This window comes from Anomalospiza imberbis, chromosome 11 (assembly GCF_031753505.1).
Source record: "Anomalospiza imberbis isolate Cuckoo-Finch-1a 21T00152 chromosome 11, ASM3175350v1, whole genome shotgun sequence".
In the NCBI taxonomy this organism is placed as follows: Eukaryota; Metazoa; Chordata; class Aves; order Passeriformes; family Viduidae; genus Anomalospiza; species Anomalospiza imberbis.
Window position 1 is genome coordinate 16,178,930 of NC_089691.1, and position 26,852 is coordinate 16,205,781.

Sequence of the window (26,852 nt, forward strand, 5' to 3'; positions counted from 1 at the left end):
TGCCTTTTGCTCTTTATCCACTTATTTCCTTTTGGAAGTCTTAAGCATTTTGAAACATCCAGTTTAATCAAGACTTAATATTTCTCTTACTTATTTCCTTTTGGAAGTCTTAAGCATTTTGAAACATCCAGTTTAATCAAGACTTAATATTTCTCTTACACCTCTCTGAGCTCTTTCCATTTCCTGAGCCCTTTTGGTTTTTATCACAGAGAGAAGTTGGTCAGAACAGAAGATTATTATGGGTGAAAATCCACAATTATTTATTTAATAATCTCAGAACTTCCGTGTGATTTTCTGTCATTTAATCCAATACAATCTTTTCTCACTTTTTGTTCATCATTCCACTCTTGGTCAGATAGTCTTATTAAGCTCTCCAGAATGACAAATAGATAGTCATTGAGTAATCAGTTTAGAATACAGCAGTACATATGACTAGTTAATAATATTTAATGACTTTTGTTCCATTCTTCATATGTGTTACTAATTATGAGCTTCTATGAATTTTTTTATTCTGGGTCTTAAACTCATAAGAACAATTTTGGGAACAAAGCCATTATTTTTCTTATTAAGACAGGGCTTTCAGGCATCATCAATGTTCATTAACTTTTCTCCTTTAGAATGGAAGCAGAACTTGGTAAATACATCATCAAGAATCTCACTAAGGCTAGGTATTGATGCAACAGCCTGTTCTTTCTCCTGCTCTATTTTGACATATTAAATATCCGTGGGATGTTTTTGCTTGGGGAGCCAGTTCCAGCTCGCTGGGCTTCTGTATGCATTTGAGAATTCACTGTGTCTTAGGAGTTTTTGTTTTGCTTTGCTCCATTTCCAAGCAGAATTCCTCTTCTTGTAAGTGTGAAACAACCTTTGTTTCTTGGATGTGGAGGGTGTTGCACTGGACGGTATACAGCCATGTCTTTGCCATCAATTCAGTGTGATGTATGGTGTAGATCTCTGGAACAGGATTGACTTACTCTTATTTATTTGTACTTCACCACTTTGGGTACTCTGGGCAGATTCTATCAGCTACAGTCTTTTATATAATCCTTCAGCTGAACCTTCCCTAAAGCATCAGTAGTGGAGATTCACACAATAGGAAAAAACTCTTGCAGGGGGGATAGCACCTGACTTTGTGCCAGCTCTTTTGGAATAAGTACCTGTATGTGCTTTCAACCAAGCTAAAATGTCACACAATTTTCCCTCTTTCCTTGAATTCTTTTATGTGTGACATATGGTAAGACCCTGGAGCAGCTTATACATAATAATTTGTTGCACATCTGTCCTTGTCAACAGTGTTAAATAATCTTCTGTAATGTTTCCAGGTGACTCTGGATGCAAGAAGTATAACCTAGGTAAGTTTAGTACTGCAAGATGTTACATGTGTGTGGAACTGGCTTTGATTTTTCATAAGTATACTTTTTTTTTTTTGTCCCTGGAAATATGGCTTTTAAGTGCACTGATGTTTTTTTTTTATCAAGGAAATCTGTTAATGCTGAAGTTTTCTTTTCTGAGAAACAATCTATGAGAGCAAAAGTTTAAAGTGACTGTATACCTCCTCCCTTTTTCTTTAACTGTGTGTGTATATGATTTTTTTTCCCAACCATACAAAAAGTTAAAGGGGAAGAAGCTTTTTATAGTATTCCAGCCTATAATGAGCTATGATTTTTTTAAGAGCTAAGAAAACAGCTTTAACTATTGACAAGGTGGATTAAAAATATTTTTCTTTAGCCTCCCTAATAATTTATGAGGTGGTTTTAGATTCCAGGTTTTCTTCATGTTGACTAACTTCTAAATCAGACTTCTGTGTGGCACTAAATTTTACAGAGATCTAAGTATAGTAGGTCAGAAACTGCAGGGTATTTTTATCCAGTCCAACCTATATTCTTGTCAGAAAGCCATACCAAATTTATTTAGTGAGACCTATTTTCTGTAAGCCTATGTTTAGCATTACTTTTTACCACCATCCTATATCTTTCTGTTGATTACATACCAGGATTCTGTGCAAGACTGATACCAACCTAACCTATCAGGCTGTTTTTCTCATTTTAAATTATGTTAGAGTTTTATTTTCTTTGCAGTCTTCTGTAGCCTCAGCATTTACTGAAAATTAGCGTCGGTGTTCCAAGAGCTTGTCATCTCGTTCTGTAAAAATTCTAAGACTGGCTGTCTAATTCTGCAGATATTAAAATAGTCACTCTTGGCAGATAAACCTGAAATCTTTCAACCCAGTGATTGAGGTATAAAAAGTAGTGAGTGATTCTTAGCCTTGTAAAAAGCTTTCCTGACATGGACCCTTGTGTTTCTGCAGAGCCAGCCCATTTTCACAGAATTACAGCAGAATGGGAGAAGGCAGGGTGAAAATACTTGTTGTGACTGTAGTGATAGTACCAATAATTTTAAAATGCAACATTTTATTATCTAAACAGTAATCAATTTTGCTGTCTACTGCCTGTGTTACCAAGGTTGATTAAAGGTACTGTTAATCCCATACTTTAAAAATCAGGCTCCTATCAGATAATAGTGTAACCACAAGTTGTGATTGCAGTATTGGTTTTATTTGTTATTTTTTATTTTGTAACTGAAAGAAGCCTGTAAAATTCCAGAAGTTTTGATGGAAGCATCTTGCAAAATATTAGTCCTGGAAATATTTTGTTCATTAGAAAGACATTTTATCACTACTACTTTTCTCCTGAAGGGAGAAAAGCTTATTTTAGTCATAAAAAAAAATAGTGCTGCATGGTCCTTTGAAATATTTTTTTCCTTAGTAAGGGCTCTGTGTCTTAGTTAATCTCAATTACACAGGTGGCTTTCTGATATTGTCCTCTTTCAGCTATCTTCACAGGAATTATGTAACAGCTTTCCAAATTTCATATCCAGATCCTACTGAATATTTATGAAGCTTGAGGATCAATTATTGTACATTTTAGGATGATCTGTGACTAATTTATTAAAGCTTGTCAAACTCAGCTTGAAATTTCATGATACTGGATGTGTAGGTATTGAGTATAGAAGCCAGAGCTTTTAGGTGCAGAGATGCAAAGGAAAGTGTGCCCTGTGTGTGTGCCAAAAGGAGCTCTCTTTGAGGATTGGGATTAAGCAGGAGTGGCACCATGGGTCATGATTCCTATTCTCAGGGACTTGGTAGATTCCCACTCAGCAAGAAAGTCAAGGTGTTTTAACAGGTGTCTTGAGAAACTCTGTGTCATGAAGCTGCTGCAAGACAGATTAGCTGGTTAGAATTTTCTTTTAATCTAAAAGTCATTAACAGTGTAGACTGCCTGTGCAATGGCTCAGAGATCCCACATGATGTCTGCATTCTATGATTTAAAGTGACTCAGGTAATTTTGGGATGGCATTTCATGCTGTTCTGTGATTCTGTTTCAATGTGTTTTGTAAGAAAGCAGACATTTATTATTTTGGAGGTTTTTTGACAGGATTAGTCAGTTATCTAGCATTCTCTTAATTTGTTGGTAGGATGTTTTCAGGGTGACTTTATTTTATTTTACTAAAGAAAGAGAGCATATTTTTGTTTTTTCCTTCCTCGGTCCTTCAGTTCATGGCTGTGGTAGTGATCAGTGTTGTGCCAGGGTTTTCAGAGGAAGAGGTGGATGTTTAATGAGGTTTTACCACTGACTTAGAAGAATTTGTCTTCACTGGCATTGGGCCAAATGGTAAATATTTTTATTTAACTGTGGTTTGAAACATTGGATGAACAATAAGAGAGCTGTGAATATCATATTTACTTGTATCAAGTTTAAATAAATAACTATTAGTGCTACCAAGGAAATTTTGCACAACGCTTACAAGGGAAACCAGGCATTTCCTCCTTTGGAAAGAGCTCTTGCCCGACTTCAGAGCGGTGTTTTCTGAATCACGTGGCCAGATGCTTTGACTCAGCTAAGAAAGCTGAATCAGAGCTATTGCACAGCTTCTGAGTCAGCTTTTTGAAGTTTAAAAAAATTGGTTGGTGAAATTTGTTTTCTTTATTTTTTAAAAGCAGTCCCAAACTGTAAAAGAAGGCATAGAAATTTTACAAGGCTTTGAGCTTGGCCACATCATGGGGAGATATTGAAAGAAAGGCTTCTGTCTCAGGAGATGGGGAAAGAGTATCAGGTCTATTGATAAACATCTGATTCTTGTTTGAAATTTAGTTTATATTTTGCTTTGAATTATTTTATGTCCTATTTTCTTGTAATAGAGAAACTCTGCCAGTGGGTAATGTTCAAGCACAACTAAAATTTACCGTTCCCATTGAACCTGATACACTGACACACATTCTCACCCTCAATTTCTGAGGTACAAGCCTGAGCAGAGAAATATAAATAATTGGGAGCACGATTACATGCTTGGGTGATGCCTGCTCAGGTTTTCATTTGTAAAATGTTGAATGAAATATGGGTGGCACTGGTTGGACACTGGCACAGGGAACATTCCTCAGGGAATGGTCATGGCCCCAAACCTGCCAGAGTTCAAGGAGTGTTTGGACAATGCTCTCAGGCAGAGGGGGATTGTTGGGGTGTCCTGAACAGGACCAGGAGTTGGGGTTCAATGATCCTTATGGGTTTTTTCCAGCTCATAATATTCTGTGGTTCTATGATTCCATGATCCTGTGGAAACACTGAACTTTGTCAGCCTGCCAATAAGGACTGGAAACAGTGTAAAACAAACCCCAAAGTGAAGTTGTGGCCTTAAGAAGATGGTATATTCTCTTCACTTTCTTTTTCTGGTGTGCCAAATGTAGCTTCTAAACTTGCTTCAAATGCTGTCCAAACAGATGGTTTAAACAAATATTTCAAGAGAAGAGTGATGAGAGGATAACTGGGCATTTCCAGCAGAGACTGTTTGACCCAGAAGGGGCAGATCCAGGTTGTGGCTCAAACTGGTCAAAAAGGGAGGGCTGGTCTGGCTGAGGCCAGTTGGGTCATGTTTCCATGAAGGTGGGAGAGACAAATTATTTAGTATTTGTTGGTGTTTTGTTAAAATTATACCAGCCAGAAAGGCTTGAAGGAGATGATGAATATGCACATTTTCTATGCAGTAGCTAAAGTATGAATGTGCTTAAATCCTGCCTCTTGCCAGGGCTAAGCACCTTTCTCCAGGGAGCATTTTGGATCCACACTCTCTTGAAATTAGGATCATAAGCCCTTTCTTTCAAAAAGGGAGCAAAGGTCAATCTTTGCTTTCAAAACCCAGGAGGTGGTGGTGGTTCTGGTTCCCTTTTCATCATTAGCAGAGCTGTTATGTGCTGGACTGCTCACCACATGTGTGGGAGACTTCAACCCAGCTATCCTCCTTCCTGAGGGGATTAATGCCCATAATTCTTTCCATCAGAGTGAATTTTGTAATCACCAGGCTGTTGACTAGTACGAGGTGGTGTTGCTGTCAGAATGATAGACTGAACGCAGCAGTGAAACCCAACACAAAAGATATTCAGTGACTGAGGACTAAGGTGTTTCAGGGAGTAATTCATAAAAGCAAACCAGTAATTTCAGAAGTGCAAGAAAAGAACAATCAAGATAATTTTTGAATTGCAGGTCAGATTCTATTCAAAGATGTACGAGTGCCTCCCTGGTGATTTCTGTACTTTATTTCCATCAGGGATAGAATTTGAACTTGAAAAGTACAAGAAACAGGAAAAAAAAACCCAACAAATTGTGGAATAAAATAATCTGCTTCATAAAATGTTTGGGTGAGTTACAAAAGGTAAATAGACGAGCTAATGTCAAGCATCAGGAAATAGAGGAATTGGACACAAAATACATTACATATAAAGTATGTGTGTATCCATATGTGTGTATACATACATGTACGTTTTCAGTTGAGATATGGAGGTGGCTCTACGTGTGCCAAAAACATGTGCCAGGCCCATTTCTCCTAGTGGTAGTTATGAAACTAGGTAACAATGTATCTATTTTTGCAATGTTTTATTTCAAGCAGGTTACAAGGTAACTTTTTCTTATAATGCTTTATAAACAAGCAGTCAGATTCTCTTGTTGGGGTTTCTTTCTTTGCAAAACATTAGTGCACAATGCTTGAAAATCACGAGTTCTTTTTGATCCTCTGCCTTTTGCTTTTATTTTAATAATAAATTAAATTTTGATTATACATAGAGAAAATTGAACTAATAAAACAGGCAATGTAGATAAATTGGATTTTATAACTTAGATTAATAAAGATTGGCTTGTAGGAGATCAGAGTAAAACAAAGCCATGCTATTAATAAGTATGCACCTGTGATTTTGTGGCTCGTGGTGAATATTTTCACTTCAGTTTCATTCCAGTGTCACTTTGGCAGTTATGAGTTGGTGGTTTGATTTTTTTTCATTTTTGAGAACTGCTTGTGGTTTTTGGTGTGTGTGTGTGTATATAAAGTTAGGATGGTGTTGAACAATAACATATCCTGAAATAAAATTGTGCGCGTGTATATTAAAATGAAACATACGAGATTTTTTTTTTAATGCCATTAATTTGAAATTTAATTTTGGAAGTACCCAAATTGCACTTTTGCTGCAGCCACTTTGTCTGATTGGAATAGGGGGATATTTATTGTCAGATTTTCTGGTGAAGCTTTTCTGTCCTGTTGTTACGTGAAAGGCTTGCACAAGGAGTGACTGACTGTAACTGTAGACATGTCGTCAAACAAATGGAAGGAAATAGCTCAAGAGCTCTTGTTTTCAAATGTTTGAAGAAGTCTCTCCTGGTCTTGCAAGCCCTTGAAGGGATTTTGAACCTTACTCATCTTCTTAAATGTTAGCATAGACTTACGATGATAATAGAGGTAACAAATTTCCCAATGTCTGGATTGTTCTTATCGAATCTTAATTTGTAATTGCCTCTCAGTCTTTCTAGGATTGGCCTACTAAATTTGGCACAGAGAGTTTCAACTCTGAGACAGCCATTTTGCAACCTACATTTTCTTCTATTTCTGCTGATAGCAGTTAATGAAATTGCTGTTCTGCATCTTTTTTTTTTTAGATGGATTCTATGAGAATGTGTTGCAAAGGCCTCTAAAAGTTAAGCTGTCTTTGAATAAGCAGTTGTTTTCTGCTGGCTTCTGTGCAGGTGGTGTCTTTTAAGCAGCTGCAATAACTGTCATGGCTTGGGGAAAAATAGGTAACAGGCAGCCCTAGCACAGAGCACCTTCTGGGAGGTGTGGGTAGGATACAGCACCGTGTGTTGTGGTTAAGAAATGTACAGCAATTCACAATTTATTTTTTTTTAACAAAGAAATAGGAAAATATCACCTTAACTATGTGTGAGTGCAGTTAAAGGAATGGTTTGTGCTAATCCAGTTGTCAGCAGGGCCCAGACTTGGCTATGCTCCATTATCCTTTTGGTTGAGGAAGGAGTAATTGGAAATTCCATGATCTCTGGTGTTGAGTCAAAGATCTTCCCAGGCAAGTGTCTCATTGAGAGCAATGTTGATATGAGATACAGTTGTTATCAGAGAATTTAAAGCTTAAGAGTGATATTTGCCTTAGAAAAAGAAAAACTTCAGAAAGAGAAAACATAACTGTTGAGACTTTACACACATAAATATAGTACTGGAGGATATATAACAGAAAAACCTCACCTTCATGTGGTCATATTTTGTGAAGATTTACTTTGAAGCTTTCTGCGCAATTTATGACTTTTTATTTTTCTTGTCATTTGATGAGTATTTTTCTGTTTCTGGTTTTTCACAGCTTTTCTTTGAGTACCATCTCTGATACCAGTGGGGAACTGCATAGTTTTGTTGCAGGGCGATGGGGCCAACCTCTTTTTTATATTTGTGCTCACACCATAATAGTGACATTTTATTAACTCACGAACAGGACTTGAATTTTTAAAGTGCTTTTGTTTGTTTTACTTTTATGTAAATCACTGCATAGAGTAGAGGTGCATGCTGTGTTCTAGCTGAGCCTCCTAAACTTCCTTAGACAAAAAAACCAAAGTAAATCTGTGTAATATTAAAGATCCTGAGTTTGTGAAAATAAGCCTGCTTGATCTGCTTTAGTTTTGAAATAAAGTATTCATTAACTGCACACATGGAGGACATCAGGTCTGTATTGAATGAAATTAGGAAAGAGGTGGTGTGGAGATGCCAGTGCAGTTGGTTGAAGATTTAAAAATCCACGATGCATAAACAGTGTGTGCCTGCCACAAGAATGCAATTCCTTACAGTACAAAAGAGGGGACTCAGAGGGTGAGAACACAGATCTGTTGAAGGGCATTGTAAAGCAGGGGGCTTGTGGCAGGTGGAGAAATAAATAGGTCACATTCAAGCAATGAAGATTGATCATGGACAAACACAGTTCTCTAGTGGAAGTATTGAAAGGCTGGAATAATCACCCGTGGGACAATGGTTTATCCATTGCCCCAAGTCTTTAAGAACAGGTTTGATTACTTGTATTGTTCCCACCAGGTAGCTTAGTTATCATGCCTTGGGGCTGAGGGATGGACTGGCTGACCTTTGGAGGTTCCTTCTAGTTCTCCTTTGGTTAACAGATCTTTAACTGGGCACATTTTAACAGGATCATGCTGAAAGCTATTCTCCAGCTCTGTAACCTGTCCATCAGTTCTATTTCAAGTGGAATTTGTTGTATCTGTAAGAAAAGCTGTGATAGTTGTGAAGGAAAGATTGTGGTTTTCAATGGGTTTGAGTTTTCTGGCAGTGCTTCTTTCTTGTCATCCTCCAGGACAATTCTACAGTGAGTCCCTGTCATCCTTCTGTTTAAATATTCTTCTCTGCTGCAGTGTTGCATCTAGGCCAGTTGCAGAATTGTTATTCTGCTTGGAAAAATGATGCGGATTCATGGAGTGCCTTATGGGGGAAAGCATGTCCTGAGTGTGGATCAGAATGAGCAATTTTTCCAGCTGGCTGCATTCAAACTGTTGATTTCAGTAACTACAGCTTGACATTTAGTTCATATGTAGGTAGCCGTGTTCAACAGTGAGATTTGTAATTCCATTTAATTTCATTTTATCTGTGAACATGTATCCCCTTGGGGAAAATTAATTTCTTAGTGGGACTAGCAGTAAAAGGAGGGATACTGTGGAACCTGGAGGTTGTGTATCTAATGGAATGATAAATGTGAGAAGAAATCCTCTGTTTTTATAATGCTCTGTTACCAGTCTGCCTGTCCATGAGCAGTAGAGTGAGGAAACTGGAGAACTGATTTCTTCACAAGACATTATTAGTCATAGCTAATAAATTATTTTAATAGCTAAAGAATATGCTAACACTCACACAGCTTTGGCTTTGCAGCAGTGTATAGTTTGCAGAGAAGGGAACTGCTACTGGGAATATTTTAAAATGCAAATTATTATATTCTCCAGGTAAATGATAACAAAAAAATCCTTCCTTTTATTCTGTTAAAGAGTATCTAGTGGTTGTTTGACTAATGCTTGAGAAATAGGCACCTTATTAATAGTTACATAAGTAGTAGTTAGAAAAAGATATGATTTTTTACAGTATAATAAGCAGCTATGAATTAATACAGTTTATAAATATGTGTTAAGCTTATAGTGTATCAGAAGTGCTGTTTGCTTGGGTGGGCTTTTGTAGACATTTAAGCCACTGGTATATTTGGGTCAGTATGAGTATTTCTTAAAATGAAAATATTAGGTTTTTTAGATTAACTTTCATGCCACTAAAAAGACATTTCTTGTCTTATTAATATCACTGATGTCATGAATGTTAAAGCCTTGTCAGCATTTTAACAGTGCTTGAAATGTCACTGTTGCATCTTCAGCTAATGATGAGATTCTGTAGTCATTTTCTTAGCGTGGCCCAGCACATTTCTTAGCAAACAAACTGAAACACAGGATTTACTTGAAAAGCAGAATAGTGCTATTTTATATCTATTTTCCCACATATGTGACTTAAATATGTATAACAAAATAGCATTTTTCAGAGAAAAGCAGGGACACATGGGCCAAATGCTTATTACTCAGAAGGTATGTTAAGAAGAGCAACCTAACTAATTTAATCTTTTCAGTTGGTTTTAACTTTCTAGAGTGTGAGTTCTTGGTTCGTTTTTCTTTTGGCTGGAGCTAACATTTCTGTTGTTGCTGTAACATTTCTGTCCTGCTTGGTGCACTCTGGCTCTAGGTGGCAGTCACTGGTAGGCAAAGGGAAGAGTCATTCTGGGATGGATGCTGGGCTTGCTGCCTGCACTGACTGGCTTCTCCAGCTGAAATTTTTATGGTGTTGGACAGCATTAAAAGTGCTACTTCTGCTTCATTCCCTTCTGAGCTGCGACAGAGATACTATGAAGGAAGGAAAGATAAAAGGTGGGGGGGAAAGGACAGAAAATATTAAGTGAAATATTCACAAGGGAGAGCTTTAGTGATGCTGACAATATGGAAGAGATTTCTTTTATATCAGCACGACTCCTGTCCTAGATTAACAGACAGAAGTTTGTTTATAATGGAAGAAATACCAGTTTTTCACTAAATTCAGTTTCAAAGAGTAAAATAGACTGACTGAAGTGCAGTCAGGGATAATAGGAGTGGAGAAATGTGTGACTGTAATTTCATTTAATTGAGTGAGGACTTCCCCACAGTCGTATGGGCACGTGTTGAAGGAGAAATTATTTTCTTTTTTGCATAAGACCTTGTGTCTTCCACCCTACCCCTGCATCTCTATCCTTTCTTAATTTCCAAGCTTTTTCCCATCATTAGACAGGTATTTCCCTTCCTTCATATTTGTTAGCTGCCTGTCTCTTGATTCTCCACTGTGTCTCTTCTCTATAAAGTCAGATAGGCTTTAAGGGGTTTTTTTCCTCACTCTTGGTATAGGTGCTGTTTGCCTCCCTAACTCCTCTCTGCTAAACAGTTTGATAGAAAGTTGCTGTTGGAAAAGGCAGCAGCACTCAAGCAAATGAGCAACAGTTTCTCACCCCTTGCTGTGTAGGGCTGATTGCGCTTCATGAGATGAATGCTGCTTGATAAGAAAGCTGCTGTCATCATAAAATCACGGTTCAAACCCAGGGTTAGTCTATACATTTTATTGATCTCTGGTTTCAAGTACCATGCCAAATTACAGTCTTGTTTATCTATGTGCAAATCCCAAGAATCTCTTTGGAGAGATCTGAAGTAATTCTGGATGTACAGAGATATACTTAAGATCATGTTTTGGCTTTCAGTTTTAAAGATAAAGAAATTACTTACTATTATTTTGCATATTGTATTAACTACCAGCTCTAAGTGCTTTGCAGATATTCTGCAGGATATTTTTGCCTTAAAGAAGAATAACCAAAACCCAAAATATCTTGATTTTTGCTTAATACAAACCTAGCAACAAGCTTTTAATTTATTAAATACTAGTTTTAACTGTGGAAAACTACAGATTTTTGAAAAGAAAGGTGCTTTAGCTACAGAATAATAAAAAACCCAAACCACCAAAAAACCACCCAAAAATTTAATTAATTCTATATTTTCACATGTTTATAATGAAAAATACCATCACCATTTCCAGAGCTGAGTTTTACAGCTCAGTCAAGTGCATTCCCAGGGCCAGTTTGAAAAATATGGGCCGTCATTTGTGAGGGAAAGCTTTCTGAGAGTTAGGATTATTAATAATAATTTAGTACAGATTTCTGTGTGAAGTTCATGAGCGAGAAATACAAGACAGAGATAATTCTGGTATTATGTCAAGATTATATATTAGGGTGACAGGTATCACAGTGCCTAATAGATTGCAGAGGACAGAGATAATGAAGAGTGATGCTTTGTGTTCCCAAGCCTGCCTTAGGCCTTGTATGTAACTGTAGGCAAATCATTCCTTCCTCAATTCCTCTGTCTGTAAAAATGATGATAATGACGTGGATTATTTTGTGTTTTGTTTCGACATCTTAAGGGAATACATGGAAATGAAGAGGCAGGAACATGAGGAAATACAAGGTAGTAAAATATGCATCTGTATTGCAGACAGCTTTGTTCTGGCAATTGATTATAAAATTATTGATTGTACTGTTCTTTCCTATTGAGGGTGTCACTATGTACTTGTTCACAGGATTATAGGGAAAAAATCTTGCTGTTTCTTACACTTGCCTATCTTTCAGCTTCTCATTCAGAATTTGTGATAAGGTATATAAGATAAGCAGAATACTGCTTTTATTCTTGCCCATTACTACCCCCATGAGGGGCAGTTAAAGCTGTAGTTGGTAGAGGATAAGGACAGCAAAGGTCTGTCTGTCTTTATTTTCTCTATCTCCTCCCTTTCTATCTCTCTGTCTCTCTTTGGCCGTTGAAAATGTAGGTCATATTGCATCACCATAAAATGGAACAGTCAGAAAGGTGTTTGAAAAATGCTGACATCCTTAGCCTGGGGTGCATGCCAGTGTCCTTTGTTTACATTGGGAATAGTCTTGTACCTGTGTAGGAACCAGCATCTCTGTTAAGGTTAGTGGTATGGTACCTGAATTATGAGTCAGATTTTAGGATGACTTTCATCTGCCTGCAGTAATTTAAAATTAGACAGATAAAACGCAGCTACTCAAAATAATGATATACACCAGGAGCTAATTTGAAATCCTTAATCTGCAATAACTGTGACGGTGTCATTTGAATAATGTTACCTTTAACAGAGAAGCTCAGTAATAAATTTTGCAAATCCTATTATTCATGTACTCTCAATTGCCTTGATTAGCTGTGCCTTTCTGTCTTGAAAAGTATGTTTATATTTTATGTTTGTATATTCTTCTTCATTTTTTGCTTCATTATTGTTTTACTTCATGCACCCTTTTAAATGATCCAATCAGGGTTTTTTTTAATTTTAAAAATGGAAAATCCTGATGTCCAGTGTCTTACTGCTAGCTACCAGGCTTTCATTGTTTGTGTTTCTGATGCAATACAAGTTGTAATTGGTATGAAATATTCCTGTGGCTTAAAATGCAGGACATATCTGTTTCTTCTCTACAGACATAAATACCATTTTAAAATAAATTTATAAATACAATTTCAACTGTCCATATATATATCTTAGTTTGCTGCAATAAGATAATATGTTTTAGGGATTGAACTTTGAAATAAATAGTGGCATAAATAATATTGCAAGATGTGGATGTTTTGAAATATAGGACAAAATACTTGCCTATAGAAAATCTTACATTATTTCTGAAATGAGGTATATTTTTTACCTTTCTGTTCAATGCTTTGTGTGGTTTTACTTAAATTGTTGAAGTGGAATATGCAAAGGGTTCTCATGACTTTGTTAATCTTGCTGCTGAAGAAGACTTCTAAGTTAAAAGAGAAATTGTTGGAAGATAAAATTAGTGATGACATGATTTGTTGAGGAAGATAATGAAAGCTGGTCTTTGCCTGTTGTCATTAGACAAAGGAAAATTACAGTAGTCAAAGTTAAGACCCATCAAGTGCACTTTACTGTGCATAATAACTTTTGCAATTTTTGTCAATTATCCAAAAGGTGTTATTGCTTCTCCATTGATTAAGGTATTGTTGTATGTAACTAAAAGATTAGTTATTAAAGTTTGATCCTTTTAGTTATTAATTAAGATACCTATGTTTGAAATAGTTTCAGAATAACTTGTATCATTATTATATTTTACACCAAATATTCTGTTGCATTTGTGTTTGCACAAATAATAGTAAATACTTAGGCAATTCTGAGAAACACTTGCTGTTGGTTATGTAGGAAATACATGAAATCTTGAGAAGCTGTAATTTTGTAATTGGTGTTTACAGTAGTTTGGTATTTAATCTCAGAATAACTGGCAGTTATTTTTCAGTCTGTGAAGATGTGAAGAATTGTGTCTCCTGGAGAGACTAGCAGGGCCAGTTATGCAACTGGTGGTTCTGATACCATCTTTGACCCCCTGAGAGTCTGCAGTTGGTGGGTTCAGAGTCAGTCTGCAGCACAGCCAGGATTAGCCTGGGAGCTGCTGGGGTTTGCCCTTGAGTTGCCAGCTGGTCATGCCAGCAGCCCCTGGCCTGCTGCTGCCCACTCCTGCTCCCTGAGCACCCCTGCTGCTCCTGCCTCTCTCAGGGGCACAGCGAGACCTCGTGAGGTCATCCCCAGACTCACAGCCAGCTGGGATTGTACCCTGCATGTCCACATCTTCGTTTATATAAATAGAGCCTTCGTGTTTTATCTTAAATTTGAATATTTCGTAGGTAACACAGGGGAAAGAGTGTTCTAAAATTTAGGTACATTCTTTGGTGCATATTTCTGGCACTTGAAACAGAGTTAAAGGACCTTGGATAGCTGAGGTATTAGTTTTGATGCTTTCAAAAGTTAGGGATGCTGTATCACATACATTTCCATTTTCTGTATTTTAATGAGTTGATTTGCAATTACAATTTTCATGTAAATGCGTTTCCCCTTAAATGGATAATATGCATTTGTAATTGTAACTCGCCTGTATTATATGTAATCTGTGTAGATACAGTTTTGACTGGGGTATATAGCTTTTGCTCTGCCAAGCTGAGCTTCCCTGCCTTGCATATCAGTAACTCTTCAAAGCATCAAACAGCAATTTTGTCCAAGTTTCTTTGATAGTCAGGCAACGAGTGACATAATGCTTCACTGGATTGGAAATGCAGGCCTTTTTCCATTTTGCTGGATGACTGCTTTGGCTTTTTTTGTCATTTTTCCACCTTTCAGCTAGCTCTCCCTTTTCCAGGGTACCAGGGAGAGAGCTCCACCTGGCTTGTTCTCAATCATCCCATGACTTCCTTGTGTTACTCTCTGCTGACAGTTGTGGTTGTAATTGACCTGCTGTAAATTCTCTACAAGAATCATTCCTGTTCTCTGCCACCCATTATCCAGAGAAAGAGTTCTCTTTAAATGATCATTAAGCTGTCAATTTACTCTTTTGAGACTTACTCTTTTTACTTCTTTCAAACTCAACTGCAGGTGTAGTCCCTACAGCAAAATTCACAGGTGGTGACATAGTATGCTCTGATCTTTCATATACAGGAATAAAATTTTTGCTGATCCTTTCTTCACCATTGTCTTGTCCGTTTCTTTACTAGCCCATTCCTAGATTTGTAAGTTTTTGGAGATGTCTTCTGCTTTATAGTTTTTGTTTTCATTGTTGCATGGAGCAACAGAACTTGCCTTTTATGAAAAAGTTTACATCAGAGTGTTTTACATGCAAAGCTTTCATATCCCCTAAAGAAAACGGGGTAGAGATGGAGGAGTGGGGTAGAGATGGAGGAGTGGGGTAGAGATGGAGGTGTGAATTACTTCCACGGCAGGTAGGTCATAGGCTCAAAGGGCTTGGGGCTTTGAGGCTAAACATTGAATGATCTTCTGGGAAGGGGATGATCCCTATCAATTCAGAGTCTCCTCTCCTAAACTACTAAAGGACAAAAAAGGATTTTTGGTAAAAACTGCATTGCATTTTCCTAGTTAGCAGCAGCAGGAGTTGAAGAGAACATTTTATACTGTAGTATTCAGTGATATTTGTATGTGTAACAAGCATTTTCTGCGACTTCTACTAGTGTAGAAATTTACTAAGAATCACTTCTGTTAAGCATAAAGCAAAACAGTGCCTGTAGAGGGGAGGAAAAAAAATACTGGACTTGCTCTCAAGTCTTGTGTATTGAAAAGAAGAGAAATTTGGATTTTATGCAGTAACCAGAATATAATTAAGTAAGGATGTTCTTCTAAGGATCAGCTATGTCACTGAGCAGAGTCAGTCTTAGAAATAATAAATATATCTCTAGAGGATCTCAGTCAAGGTATTATCAGCTGCTTTGCTGCAGTTTAAAGGAAAAGATGAAAAAAGGGTTTATCCTCAGTGCATAAAAAGACTTTAAAGATATAAACTTAGTTGGCAGACATCTTCCCAGAGGAGCAGCCAGAAACCAGGAAAAGCTTCATTCAGTACCTTCCACTGGAGCAGAGCCCTACAGACTGGGGAACAGCTTGGATGCCCTCTTGGACTGCATTCCTCTTGTCTGGACTTTAGTCCTTTGAGGAGAAAAAAATAGTTGTCTCTGAAGTGTCATCCAGTCTCAGTGCTAGGTTGGCTAATTTATATGTATCTTCATGGCTTTTTACTGATGAAAAAAAAATCAGTTTAATTTCAAAGCACTTGTAAAAATCAATTAACTGATCTTAAATATAACCTGTGCACAAAAATAGTTGAACTTTTTTCTAAGTTTTAACAGGGCTTTGGTTTACCTTTAACCAGTTTGGGATTGATTTATGCTAAACCAAAGCAAATTGGGATTAAGTTTAGTTTATATAAACAAGTTTATAAGCATTGAATGAAAGGGTCTTAAAAACCTGAGTCTGAGGTGATAAAGGTCCTGTTTGTGGGAAGGCCTCAGTCTGTACATTTCTCTAAATTCTTCATTGGAGGTGCAGTGACAGTCCCTGATGTTGATTACGTGAAGGATCATTTTTACCTCTCCATGTTCTGTGGCCTGCTGGTGAAGCTGTCAATGGCTGCATCCTGAGAGCCCCTGGACAGATGTCGTATTTTAGAAAAACCCTGTGCAGAAAATGCAGCACTGTCATGTTTCCTGCATGTGATACAGACACAGCCACGTGCTCAGGAACCTGGTCAGCGGGAGTCGATGTGCTTTAACTGGGCTGAAGATTGAGGTTTCATCCAATGCATACCTTTGTGGTAATGTCAGGCTGCCATTTAGAGAGCTGCTCTGTACAGAACACACCATAACAGCTCCCTGCTTACCTTTCAGTTTGAAATCCATTGCACAAACTGTGTTTGTAAAATTGATAAAATGGTTCGTATTCGTTCTTACATAGACACATCGTCAGGAAACGGAGTTAAGGTTTCAAGTGTTTTAGTGCTGTACTCTTTTTCTTTTCTTTTCTTTCAGAATTAATCAGGTACAAGTTAGGAAAAGCTTCCAAAATCTGAACAGATGAAGATCAATTGATAAATCAACCCAGCGATTCACCATACTTTCGAGGTACTGTGACATGCTTAACCAAATATTTTCCTTAAGCATAAGATTCCCAATCTCTAGATGTGAGAAGCATAGAGAACAGAATATTAGCAGGGTTGCAAAGCAAGTCTGAAGTGTTACCAGATGCAGTGGGGAGACTTTTTTTAAATGCAGATGTTTATTGTATGTTTCAGGAGGAAATAAAGTGACGTTACAGTCAACCTAGAAGGAGTTCAACTTGGCATGCAACTGCCAAACTTAAAAAGATAAAACTAAGCTGGATTATATCTTTCAATCAATTAGGTGATTTGGAAAAGTAAGTTGTGGCAGACAGGGAATATAGTAGAATCAATATTTTAAATATATTAATTTTTATATTTTAGAAGACGTAATCTTCATTTTCTGAATATTTTTTTTTCTATTTACACGTTTTCATGATATGTTAAAGCATTTGAAAGCTGTTAGGCTCTGGCATATGCCATAGCCTACCAGCTGCATCAGTCCTGTTGTTTTACAAGTTCAAAAAGGGGAATTGTAATCTGAGATAAGACTGTACAGTTGCCTAACACAGTGGGTTTATTCTGCATTACTAGTGTTCATTGCAGAATGTTAGAAAAAAGAGAAAATTATTGTATAAATTGAAATTTTGCCTGAAGGGCTGCTAGTGCAGATTATTATATCAGGTACTGCTAATTCATTGAAAGATTATCTGTTTCTTTCTCTGTTTCCCTTACATTTATCTTTACTCTTTATCATCATGTGCATTTCACCATTTTGTATATTTTTGCTTAACTCCATGAAAAAAGAAGACTTCACTCCTATGCACAGATATGAGGAATCCAGACTATTACAGTCTGGCCAGTATTTGCTGGGCAAATCATCTTTTAATATATTTTAAAATAGATTGCAGCAGAAGGGGCCATTACAGTTAGCATGGATCTGGCCTGCAGAGCTTATTTAAGTGGCAGAGTTAACCTGGGCTCAAGAATTGTGAGGAATGTTTGTTACTGTCTGGATCTTCCAATATGTAACATTTGAAGCTGTAATACCTGAAGTTTTTAAAGCAAAATGCTTCCCTGGATTTTCCAGCTACCTGAGAGCTGGCTGTCTTAGTGAACCCAGTGTGTCTGGGTTGCAAAAACTGGCTTTATTATTTCTACTTCCTTGGTCCTCATCACTGAATAGGGCCACAACTTCTATTAGGCTTTCATATAATCCTAGGGAAGTCTAGATTGGAACAATCCTCTGGACATCATCTGGTCCAACCTTCTGTTTAAGGCAGGTTGTCTGAGGCCTGGTCAAGCTAAGGATTAAATATTTTTGGCTAGAGAAAGTTCTCTGGGCAGCCTGTTCCAATATGTAAGTGTCCTCACAGTAAATATTTTGTTGTTGCATCTGGACAGAACTTCAGAACCAACTTGTGCCTGTTGCCTCTTGCCCTGACACCTTGTTCCTTGTGAAGAGAGTTACCTCCATCTTCTCTGTAATTATCTTTTACTTCTTGGAAGACTGTGATTACATCTCACCTGAATCTTCTCTTCTTTAGGTTGAATGAAACCAATTATTTTTAATTTTTTTACAGTTTTCCTTCTAATCTTCTAATCACTTTGTTGGCTCTTTGCTGGACACTGTCCAGTTTTTAAATGCATCTCTTGAAGTGGCTCAGTCTTCCAACATGTCACAATCTCTGTACATAGGGACACTTTGTGTGGATCTATTTATTTTCCAAGTTTTTTGGTCACCTGCAAATTTATATATTTATTCCAATCATCCAGATGATTCTAAAAGATATTGGATAGGAATGAGCCCAGTATTGATCCCCAAGGAACTCTGTTGCTGATTGCCATTTGATTTTGAGCCATTCCCACCCTTTGAGCGCAGCAGTTTAGCCTGTTTGCTGGCAATCTTATGGTCCCTATCTGTGACCTTTCAAACTAATTCTCTTAGCATCCTCATGTGCATCCTATCAAGTCCCACAGACCTGCCCATGTCCAATTTGTGTAATATTTTGCTGTTAACTTGCTAAGCATGTGGTCAGAGCAGGTAGCATCAGCAAGCAGCAAACATGAGAAGAAAGTTTAAATTTAAATTTCCTTGCGCCAGGGTGCTTAGGATCCTTGGTTTGATGTTAAAAGCACATCAGAGGTTATGGGGCCTCAGCAGCTTCCCTTCAGAGATAGTGTGGCTGTGGCCTCAAGAAACTCGAGTCCTGTGAGCTGTGCTTGGACCCAGAGTCCTAAACTGGCAAGAAACCAGGCAGGGTTATGAAACCTTGCATGGTGCTTAGGTTCCAGCAGAAGACAGTAGTACCAAATTGTCCCCATCAAGTGTTTTGGTTTCAATAAATGGAAATCCAGCACTAATGTGTTGTTACAATTGGCCTGAACGGCTGTGTACTTCAGTAATTCTAAGTTGCAGTATCATATCCTCTGTGTATAAATGAGAACCTGAAAGGTCATATCTGTTTGATTCCTCTGATTAAAATGATTCATCTGCACAGTTAGGTTGCTGAAATAGTTTTAACATTTCCAAATTCAAAAGGTAATTTCAATACCTTATGTAAAATTAGTAAACATTAGTTTGGTTTCCAGATCATTAACTGGATGTGTTTTGTGTAGTTTTGCCTATTTACCTTTAACACTTGGAAACTTTGTATCACTACAGAGTGTTTTCTCTGTAAATATCCCTTCAAGAATTGACAGTATCTGGTGTCATTAAGCAGGGCAAAAATCTGTGCTCTTCTATTCATTATTCTGCTTTAGATCACTGTGTTGTGAATTCTTGCAGACATATTTGAAAGTTAACTAAAGAAGGAAGTGGTTGTAATCTTTTGCTAGGTTCTTAATGCATGGTAATTCATTGTCTGATAATTTGGGTGTAAAAGTGTTATTTTGATGGCTGGATAAACATATAAGGGCATCTATTGCATTCTCACCCTAATGCAGAATTCTTTGCAGATTTACTTATTAGCCTCCATTCCCCAATTCTTCCTTCTCAGAAAAGGATACCTTAAGTTAGTCTTCTAATCTTAATAATACTGTTCTTTCCCTTGGTACAGGTGGTTTGTAGTAGATATGCACAATAATTTATATTCCAGCATTTAAAGTAGCTGTATTCCAGTGCTTCTGAGCATCTCCAGTTTCACCTTTGAAGTGTTACTCATAAATAAAATTATACACATCAACCTGTTCCCAGGGTCCATGGGAAAAAGGATAATAAACTAGCATGATTTCTTATATAATTTTTTTATTGTGTGCTGCTTATGATTAGTATTATTTTGCAGGATCACAATCCTGTGTGTAGTTGTAAAGGGAGAAGTTCCTGATTTCCTGGATGTCAGAGTGAACTACAGATAACCGTAATATGTTTCTCTTAGAGTATTAATATTTTGCCATAATGGGGCTTAAATTAAATGGTCTGTTTGTTATGACTAGGTGGTTCTGTCTTCATCTGGATGTTTTGATTTAGGTGAACTTTTTATCTTTTGCTTCCATACTTGCCCAATTATAGTCTTACATTTCTCATACTGGAGATTCCTTTGAAAATGCATAGAATGTGCTCCCTGTGTCTTCAGCAGGAGGTGATGGGAGGGTCAGGACTTTAGCATGTCAGCTTCTTGAGTTGTCACTTCATCCTGAATCCCACCTACAAACAAATAATGACATTTCTTCTTAGTTTTTATGCTCTTCTTGGTCATTTCATACCTTTGGCTAGAATTAACTTACTTGATTTCATTTAGTGCCATAATGCCCCTCAGAGCTTCTCCTTGGCAGACGTTTTGTGAATTCACTATTTTCCTTTCTTCTGAGTACTGATAAAGTGACACCCCCGTGGATTCTCCCTGTCTCTCCCTTTGCACTTCAACTCTCACATCCTTTCACTTCCATTGTGGAAAATCATCGGTGAATCGTATCATTGTACTTCTGCTCTTAAAAGAGTTCGGCTGCAGATTCATCCTTCCTTTTTCATTCCAGTTAAGAGTTGTCATATCTCAGGTCCTATACAGAGGCTGTCATACAGATTCTAACTGAACAGCTGAAGTAGGTGTTCCCTGTTTGAACGGCTTTCCCGGACCACCTGGCAAAAGAATGAAACCTGCTGGTACAGGTGAAAAAATGCCTGCAGTGTCATGCCATGAAATAACCATCCGCTGCAGTTTTCAGCACTTGCATGCTGTTTGTAGGCATACATTTAATCATAGTGTTGCCAGCCATGTTTAATCTATTGTTAAATCTACCTAGTGAGCTTTAAAACTGTGAGTTTTCCTTTTCTGTATGTTTTGTTTCCTATTTTTGTCTTTCTTTGCTTTTGCAGGCTGTGTTATATGTTTTTTTTGTTTATGCTTTCTTCACATCAGTTTTGACTGTTTTCTTTAAATCATACCATCCACTGTTTTCTGCTGTTTTCTTGCCTCATATTTTTCCTTCTCTACTTTCTCTTTGAGCTTAACTTAACTCCTCTTTGTGCTTTCTCTTTGTTCTCCAAATACTTTTTCTCATTCACAGGTATGAGCAGTTCATGTTTTTTCACACATTGTCTCAGTCCCAATGCTACTGCTTGGGCTATTTTGCTTCCTCAAAGCAAAGATAAGTCTAGAACCAGTGGCATTTCCAAGCTCCTTTTTGTTCTGTTAAAGAGAAGTATTGGCTTCTAGGCAGTTCTACACACTTGAATGTTCTCCCCACTCCTGGCCAGGTTCACCCCACTTAACTCTGGATGTCTAATTTATGTGTGTGGTCATCCATGGCTACTTCTGTGGTCAGTGGGAAGAGAAGGGCTTCTTCAAATGGTGGTTTGCACCAGGAGGGACCAAACTGATCCCAGAAGTATTCCTTCCTCTCTGCTGACCACCGAGGGAGCTTTGGATGACTGCTCTTCTAACCAGATGTCTCAGATTTGTAGCAGTCACCTCTGTTAAAGACTACTTGTACATGTGTTTTCAATTCTGATCTCCTTCTAACATGATGGATTTTCAGGGGTTTCCCTATTTTTACTTAAAATAATCAATGCATCCATGTATAGCATTATGGAAACAATGTAAGAAAATTGAACTAGTGTGCTCTGAAGAGCCCAAACAATGTATTCAGCCTAATGACTTTGTGGGGAAAGAAAGTTCTCGCCACTTCCAGTCCTTGTAAAATTAGTTTTTCATCTGCCCCTATTCCTGCTGTCTGACTAATCGGTCTTGTGCACTTGAACTGATGAACTGATCCTTCTGCTGCCACTTCCCTCCCTCTGCTGGAATACTGATGCATTCACGGCACAGTGAGAAAATATTGCAGTAGGGAAGGTTTACTAAAGGACAGCCTGAGGCCCAGACTGCAGAATTAGATCTTGAGTGGGAATATATAGGGAAAGAAGAAAAGCTGTGAAAGAGGGAGGCTAAAAATGCAACAGCCAAATTGAAAGAGCAGAGAAGACCCATAAAGGGGATAATCAGAGCTGTATGAAATAACAGTGGCATGTGCTTTTACCTGTGTGGCTGGCACTTCTGAGTAACTTGATGAGTGTCAGCTTTAGAAACTAAGAAGTTGATAATCTATTGGCTTGTTAATGTAGTTAATTAATTTATGTAATTTTGCCAATTTTAGCATAATTTGACATAAATACATTGGTAGTGTTTAAAGTGTTTAAAGAAAAGAATCATATGATCATATGATTTCAACATGAAATTGATCTGCCATGATCAACTCTGTCACTGTTAAAGGGTAGGTGATGGTGTTCTATGACTTTCTTTGGTCACTTGTCACTATATTTGCTTCATGATTTATGTAAAGTAAACAATAGAAAAACCCTTTATGAATTTGAACACTTGGACGTATCAAGGTTTCTTTTTCAAACTGCAGCTGAGGCAGCTTTTTGATAGCTTACTCCAGGACAAAGGAAAGCTGCATGAATGAAGTTTGTAATATAAATGAGAATATTTGACACAGAGAATATAGATCTATCTGGAACTTGCTTTATCCTATGCCTGGAGTCTGTATTCAGCTATGGATACTATCTTAGACTCCATTTGTGAAGCACTGTTAAAGAACTAAGCTTGAAAGAAATCAGACATAGGCATTTTTCCTGTCTGGCTTCTACACCACAAAAAAAGCTGAGGTTCTGTTCAGAAGCTGTTCAGCACCTGACAGACATTTTTCTTCCAGTGATGTTCTCAGTTTTCATTATAAGTAGTTTTCAATATTATAAAGTATGCTATTTGATAATTAATCAAACAATAATGCAATCCATTCATCTTTAGACTCTGGTTCCATGGCAGGGCAGTGTAACTGTCTGAAACATCAGGGCCCAGCTCAAGAGGCTGATGGCCTTTGATAATTAATCCTGCTGCAAATGTCTGCAGTAGAAGTCAGTGTTGCCCTCTTTACCTAAATTTTATGGTGTTGGCCTTTTATGAAGGAGCCAAGTTAGACTTCAAGTTGATCAGGAGGAGAGAAAAATCACGCTAGCTGCACTGTATTAGATGTAGATGTGCAATTTTACGAGATACATTCTGAGTGTGACATAAATTATCAGTTGGGTGGAACACTGAAACTATTCTTATAATTACAGCCTATGCTATTCCATGTGATGAGCTTGAATTTATAGATCTTTTATATGCATAAATTTGGAAAGAAACATCTCTAGCTTGTATAGTCCCACACTTGAAATAGAAAATGAAAATCAGCTAAGCCTGCATGTATATGCACCTCTGCAGGTTAAACAAATTTATTTACAGTTCTGATTTCTGCTGTGTGGTTTTGCAAATATATGTATGGGATCTGTCAGCAGTTCTGCTGACAGTGCCAGTCCCGTGCTCTCGAGTACCTGTAGAGGAGGCAGCACATCAGATTTACATCTTTTCAGCTGTTCTTCGAGGATGTTGTTACTGACAGTGGCATCAGGCATGGCCAGAAATCATTGCAGATCATGGCCTGACAGTTTGACATTGGTACTTGAACACTCTAGTGTAGAACGCTCTGCAATAAATGAATTCTAAACCCAGTTTTTTTTATCAAACAACTTGATTTTGCAAATCTTAGACTTCATTACTTGGAGTTAGCAGGTACGACAGCATCCTTGAATCCTCGCTTTTGACACGGCACGACGTCACCGCAAAGTTTAGGCAAGGGGGAAAAAAAAAGCAAAGCTGTTTTAAAAAAAGAACTGTGGAATAACAGAATAACAATGAGAAGGCCCTCTCCCTGGGAGACGAGTTACGGCTATACCGAGGGCAGCAGCGCGAAGGAAAGTCGCTCGGTGTCCCCCGTGTGCCGGGCGAGGAGCGGACGGAGGGGATGGGCGGGGGGGGGCCGGGGCCGGGCCGCGCCCGCCCGGAGCGCGTTTCCTGCTCGCCGCTGCCTTTAAGGAGGCGCCGGGTTTAAGGTGGACCGGCGCTGAGGGCGGGGCGCGCCCGCCCGGCTCCGCCCGCCGCGTCGCCCTCCGGTCCGCCCCCCTCGCCGGGGCAGCGGGTGCCAGGCGGGGTTGTGATGCGGCCGTTGTTTTTGTAGGGTCGCGGGGCCGCGCTGCGGAGGTAGCGCGGCGGCCCATGGAGCTGGGGTACGCCTGGCAGGCGGCGTAGCCCTGCTCGCCCCCGCTCCCTTCCGCCGCTTTGTTAACGCGAACACAAGCGCGCCTCACCTACACGGTGAAGAGGAAGGCAGCGCTCCCCGCACAATAATGGGCACCCGGGCGCTGCCCCCCGGGCCGCCGCAGAGGTGAGTCGGCGCCGCCGCAGGGCCGCAGGTTCCCCGCGGGGAGGAAGCAGAGCGAGCGGGCGGGCTGACAGCGCCGCGGCGCTTCCTTAAGAGCGGGGCGCCACCTTAAGCGGCCGCTGACTTTTCTCGTTACATTGTAGCAGCGGAAAGAATGTCGGCGCGGGCCGCGGGTGACGTCAGGAGGGAGCAGCGCGGCGCGGCCGCCAGGCAGCGGCAGCGGCGGCCCCGCCACGGCGAGGGAGGAGGCGGAGGAGGCGGGAGCGGCGCCGGCCCCGCCGCCACCGCAGCGGCAATGGCGGCCGTCGGGGAGCGCAGGTCCCTGCCCAGCCCCGAGGCGATGTTGGGGCAGCCCTGGAGCCACTGGGTCGATGCTGCTAAACTTCACGGGAACGACGGTGAGTGGCCGCCAACCACCACCACCCCCACCCCCCTCCCCCCGCTCGTCCCCAGCGCACCCCGCGGGTGCCCCGGCACGGCACGGCACGGCGGGGTGCCGGGCCCGGCGGGGAGGTTGGGTCCGTTCCCACCCCAGCATTCGCGGCCGAGTTCCTTGTGCGGTGCGCGCCCCCCGGCCGGGCTCGGGAGCGGCGCGGAGCGGGCAGCGCCTGCCCCAGTTCCTGTAATCCGGGACACGGTGCGAGGAGGTCGGAGCCGGTCCCCGGAGCCCGGCACCTCCTGCCCTCGATTCAGCCTCGGCGTGGGGCGGGGAGCCCCCGCCGCAGGTGAGGCATCCCCGCCGCTGACAGCGGCTCCCCCGCTGCGGGGCCCTGGAGTCCCCGGTCCCTCTGTCCCGTGTTTACTGTCGTGTTCCTGCGTGTGCCCGCGGGGGAATGGGCCACGGGTCACAAGCGGGGGGTCGCTCCTACCCTCTGGCTTTTCATGGACTGAGATCTTGTGGCTTTTTGCTTTTAGGAACAGCATTAGAAGAAAGTTTCAAGGAATACGGGAGAAACCGAGAAGCAATGCGACTTTGCCGAGAAGGTGAGTGCGATTCATTCTTGAAGAAAAGTGCACAGAGAAGTTTTCTTCCTCATAACTACTTAGCAGAGAGGCAGGCATGGGAAAGAGAAAGGATCAAAGTTTCCTATTGGTTTGGATTTAGGACTGGTGGCCTGTCAGTGACTGGTGTTATTAGCATTATTATTAAATTAATGGGTATTTTGAAAACTACGAGGTAGGGCATAGACGGTCCTTACTGTGTTTCTACATGTTTGGTTTTTTTTTTTTTTTAGACTATAAATAGTCCTAAGGAAGCTCTGTGACCAACGCTGATAAAATCTTCTCTTGAGTTACATTATTTTTTGTTCTTGGTATAATCCATGTCAGTATTTCAATACCAATCCCTTCCTCTGTCATGTCATTGTGTTATGTTTATTGCTTGGTATTCTGCTAAATGAGAGTGACCTTTCACCTGTGATTAGCCAAAGCCCATTACGGCCTAGTTTCTTGCAAGAGTAGCAATGCTACTTGGAGTTGTAAGCAGATGATGAATGAAAGATCTAGATTATTATTTACTTTCTAACAGGCAATGGAAAAAAGGAAGCCATGAGTCTGATTTATTATGTTAATTTTTGTTTGTTTGTTTTTCTAGTTTAATGATAGTTTTAGAACCTGTCTAGATATTGTTGGTTCTTGGTTCCCTCTGAGTGCTGAGACATGTGCCAGAGAACAGGCCCAGCTGTTTTAAATACTAGAGCAGTTAGACCCAAGTCATACATTTGATAGGAATGGAAGGCTGAGTTTGTAGACATGGTTTACAATCACAGGAAGCAGAACTTGCCAGCGACCTTAGGATATGATCTGATTCAGCATTTACCGACCTGTGAGCTGCAAGCAGCAAATGAAACCTAAAGCAAGGTGGCACAGGCTGGCAGGACTGGGAGGCAGTGATCCATGTTGAGTCTGAATCAAAATGGCTATTTTTTGTACAATTCCCCATGTTGCTAAAATTTGGAAAATACAGTTTCTAGGATCAGAGTCAGTGGTCAGTGGCATGGAAGAAAGATGCAATAGGCAGCTGTGCTGCAGTGTGCAGCTTCACTTGGGTTGTTTTGCCATCTTAAGTGTATCTGTGAGTTCTTAGGCACTTGAAAAATCACTTCATTACTTCATTGCCAAGTTCCAATCTAATCATTGTGCTGGATATGTAATTCATTTTTCTGAATAGACAAATCATTCAAATGCTAAAAAAGCATTTACAATAAACACACGCATTATCCTAATGAAGATTTTACCAATAAGGTTTTTCAAACATTTGCTCTTATTTCTGCGTCTTAAAATGCAA

At 39.5% G+C, this 26,852-nt stretch overlaps 1 protein-coding gene across 6 annotated transcripts in view; it reads left to right on the top strand.

Annotated features, from left to right (window-relative positions):
• Positions 1 to 26,852, top strand: part of ATXN7 (ataxin 7) — an 87,717-nt gene that overhangs the window by 1,613 nt on the left and 59,252 nt on the right. For 3 of the 6 annotated variants that reach the window (XR_011003097.1, XR_011003096.1, XM_068202149.1), the window contains exons 1-3: positions 24,172 to 24,568; positions 24,709 to 24,963; positions 25,481 to 25,549. Coding sequence is in view for 4 of the 6 variants with exons in the window: in XM_068202149.1 (XP_068058250.1) it covers positions 24,720 to 24,963; positions 25,481 to 25,549 (313 nt within the window). In the remaining 2 variants the exon portion in view is untranslated. Of the gene's footprint in view, positions 1 to 16,799; positions 16,893 to 24,168; positions 24,569 to 24,708; positions 24,964 to 25,480; positions 25,550 to 26,852 lie in introns of those variants that run through there. The other 3 variants (XM_068202150.1, XM_068202151.1, XM_068202152.1) reach the window with 3 other exon arrangements.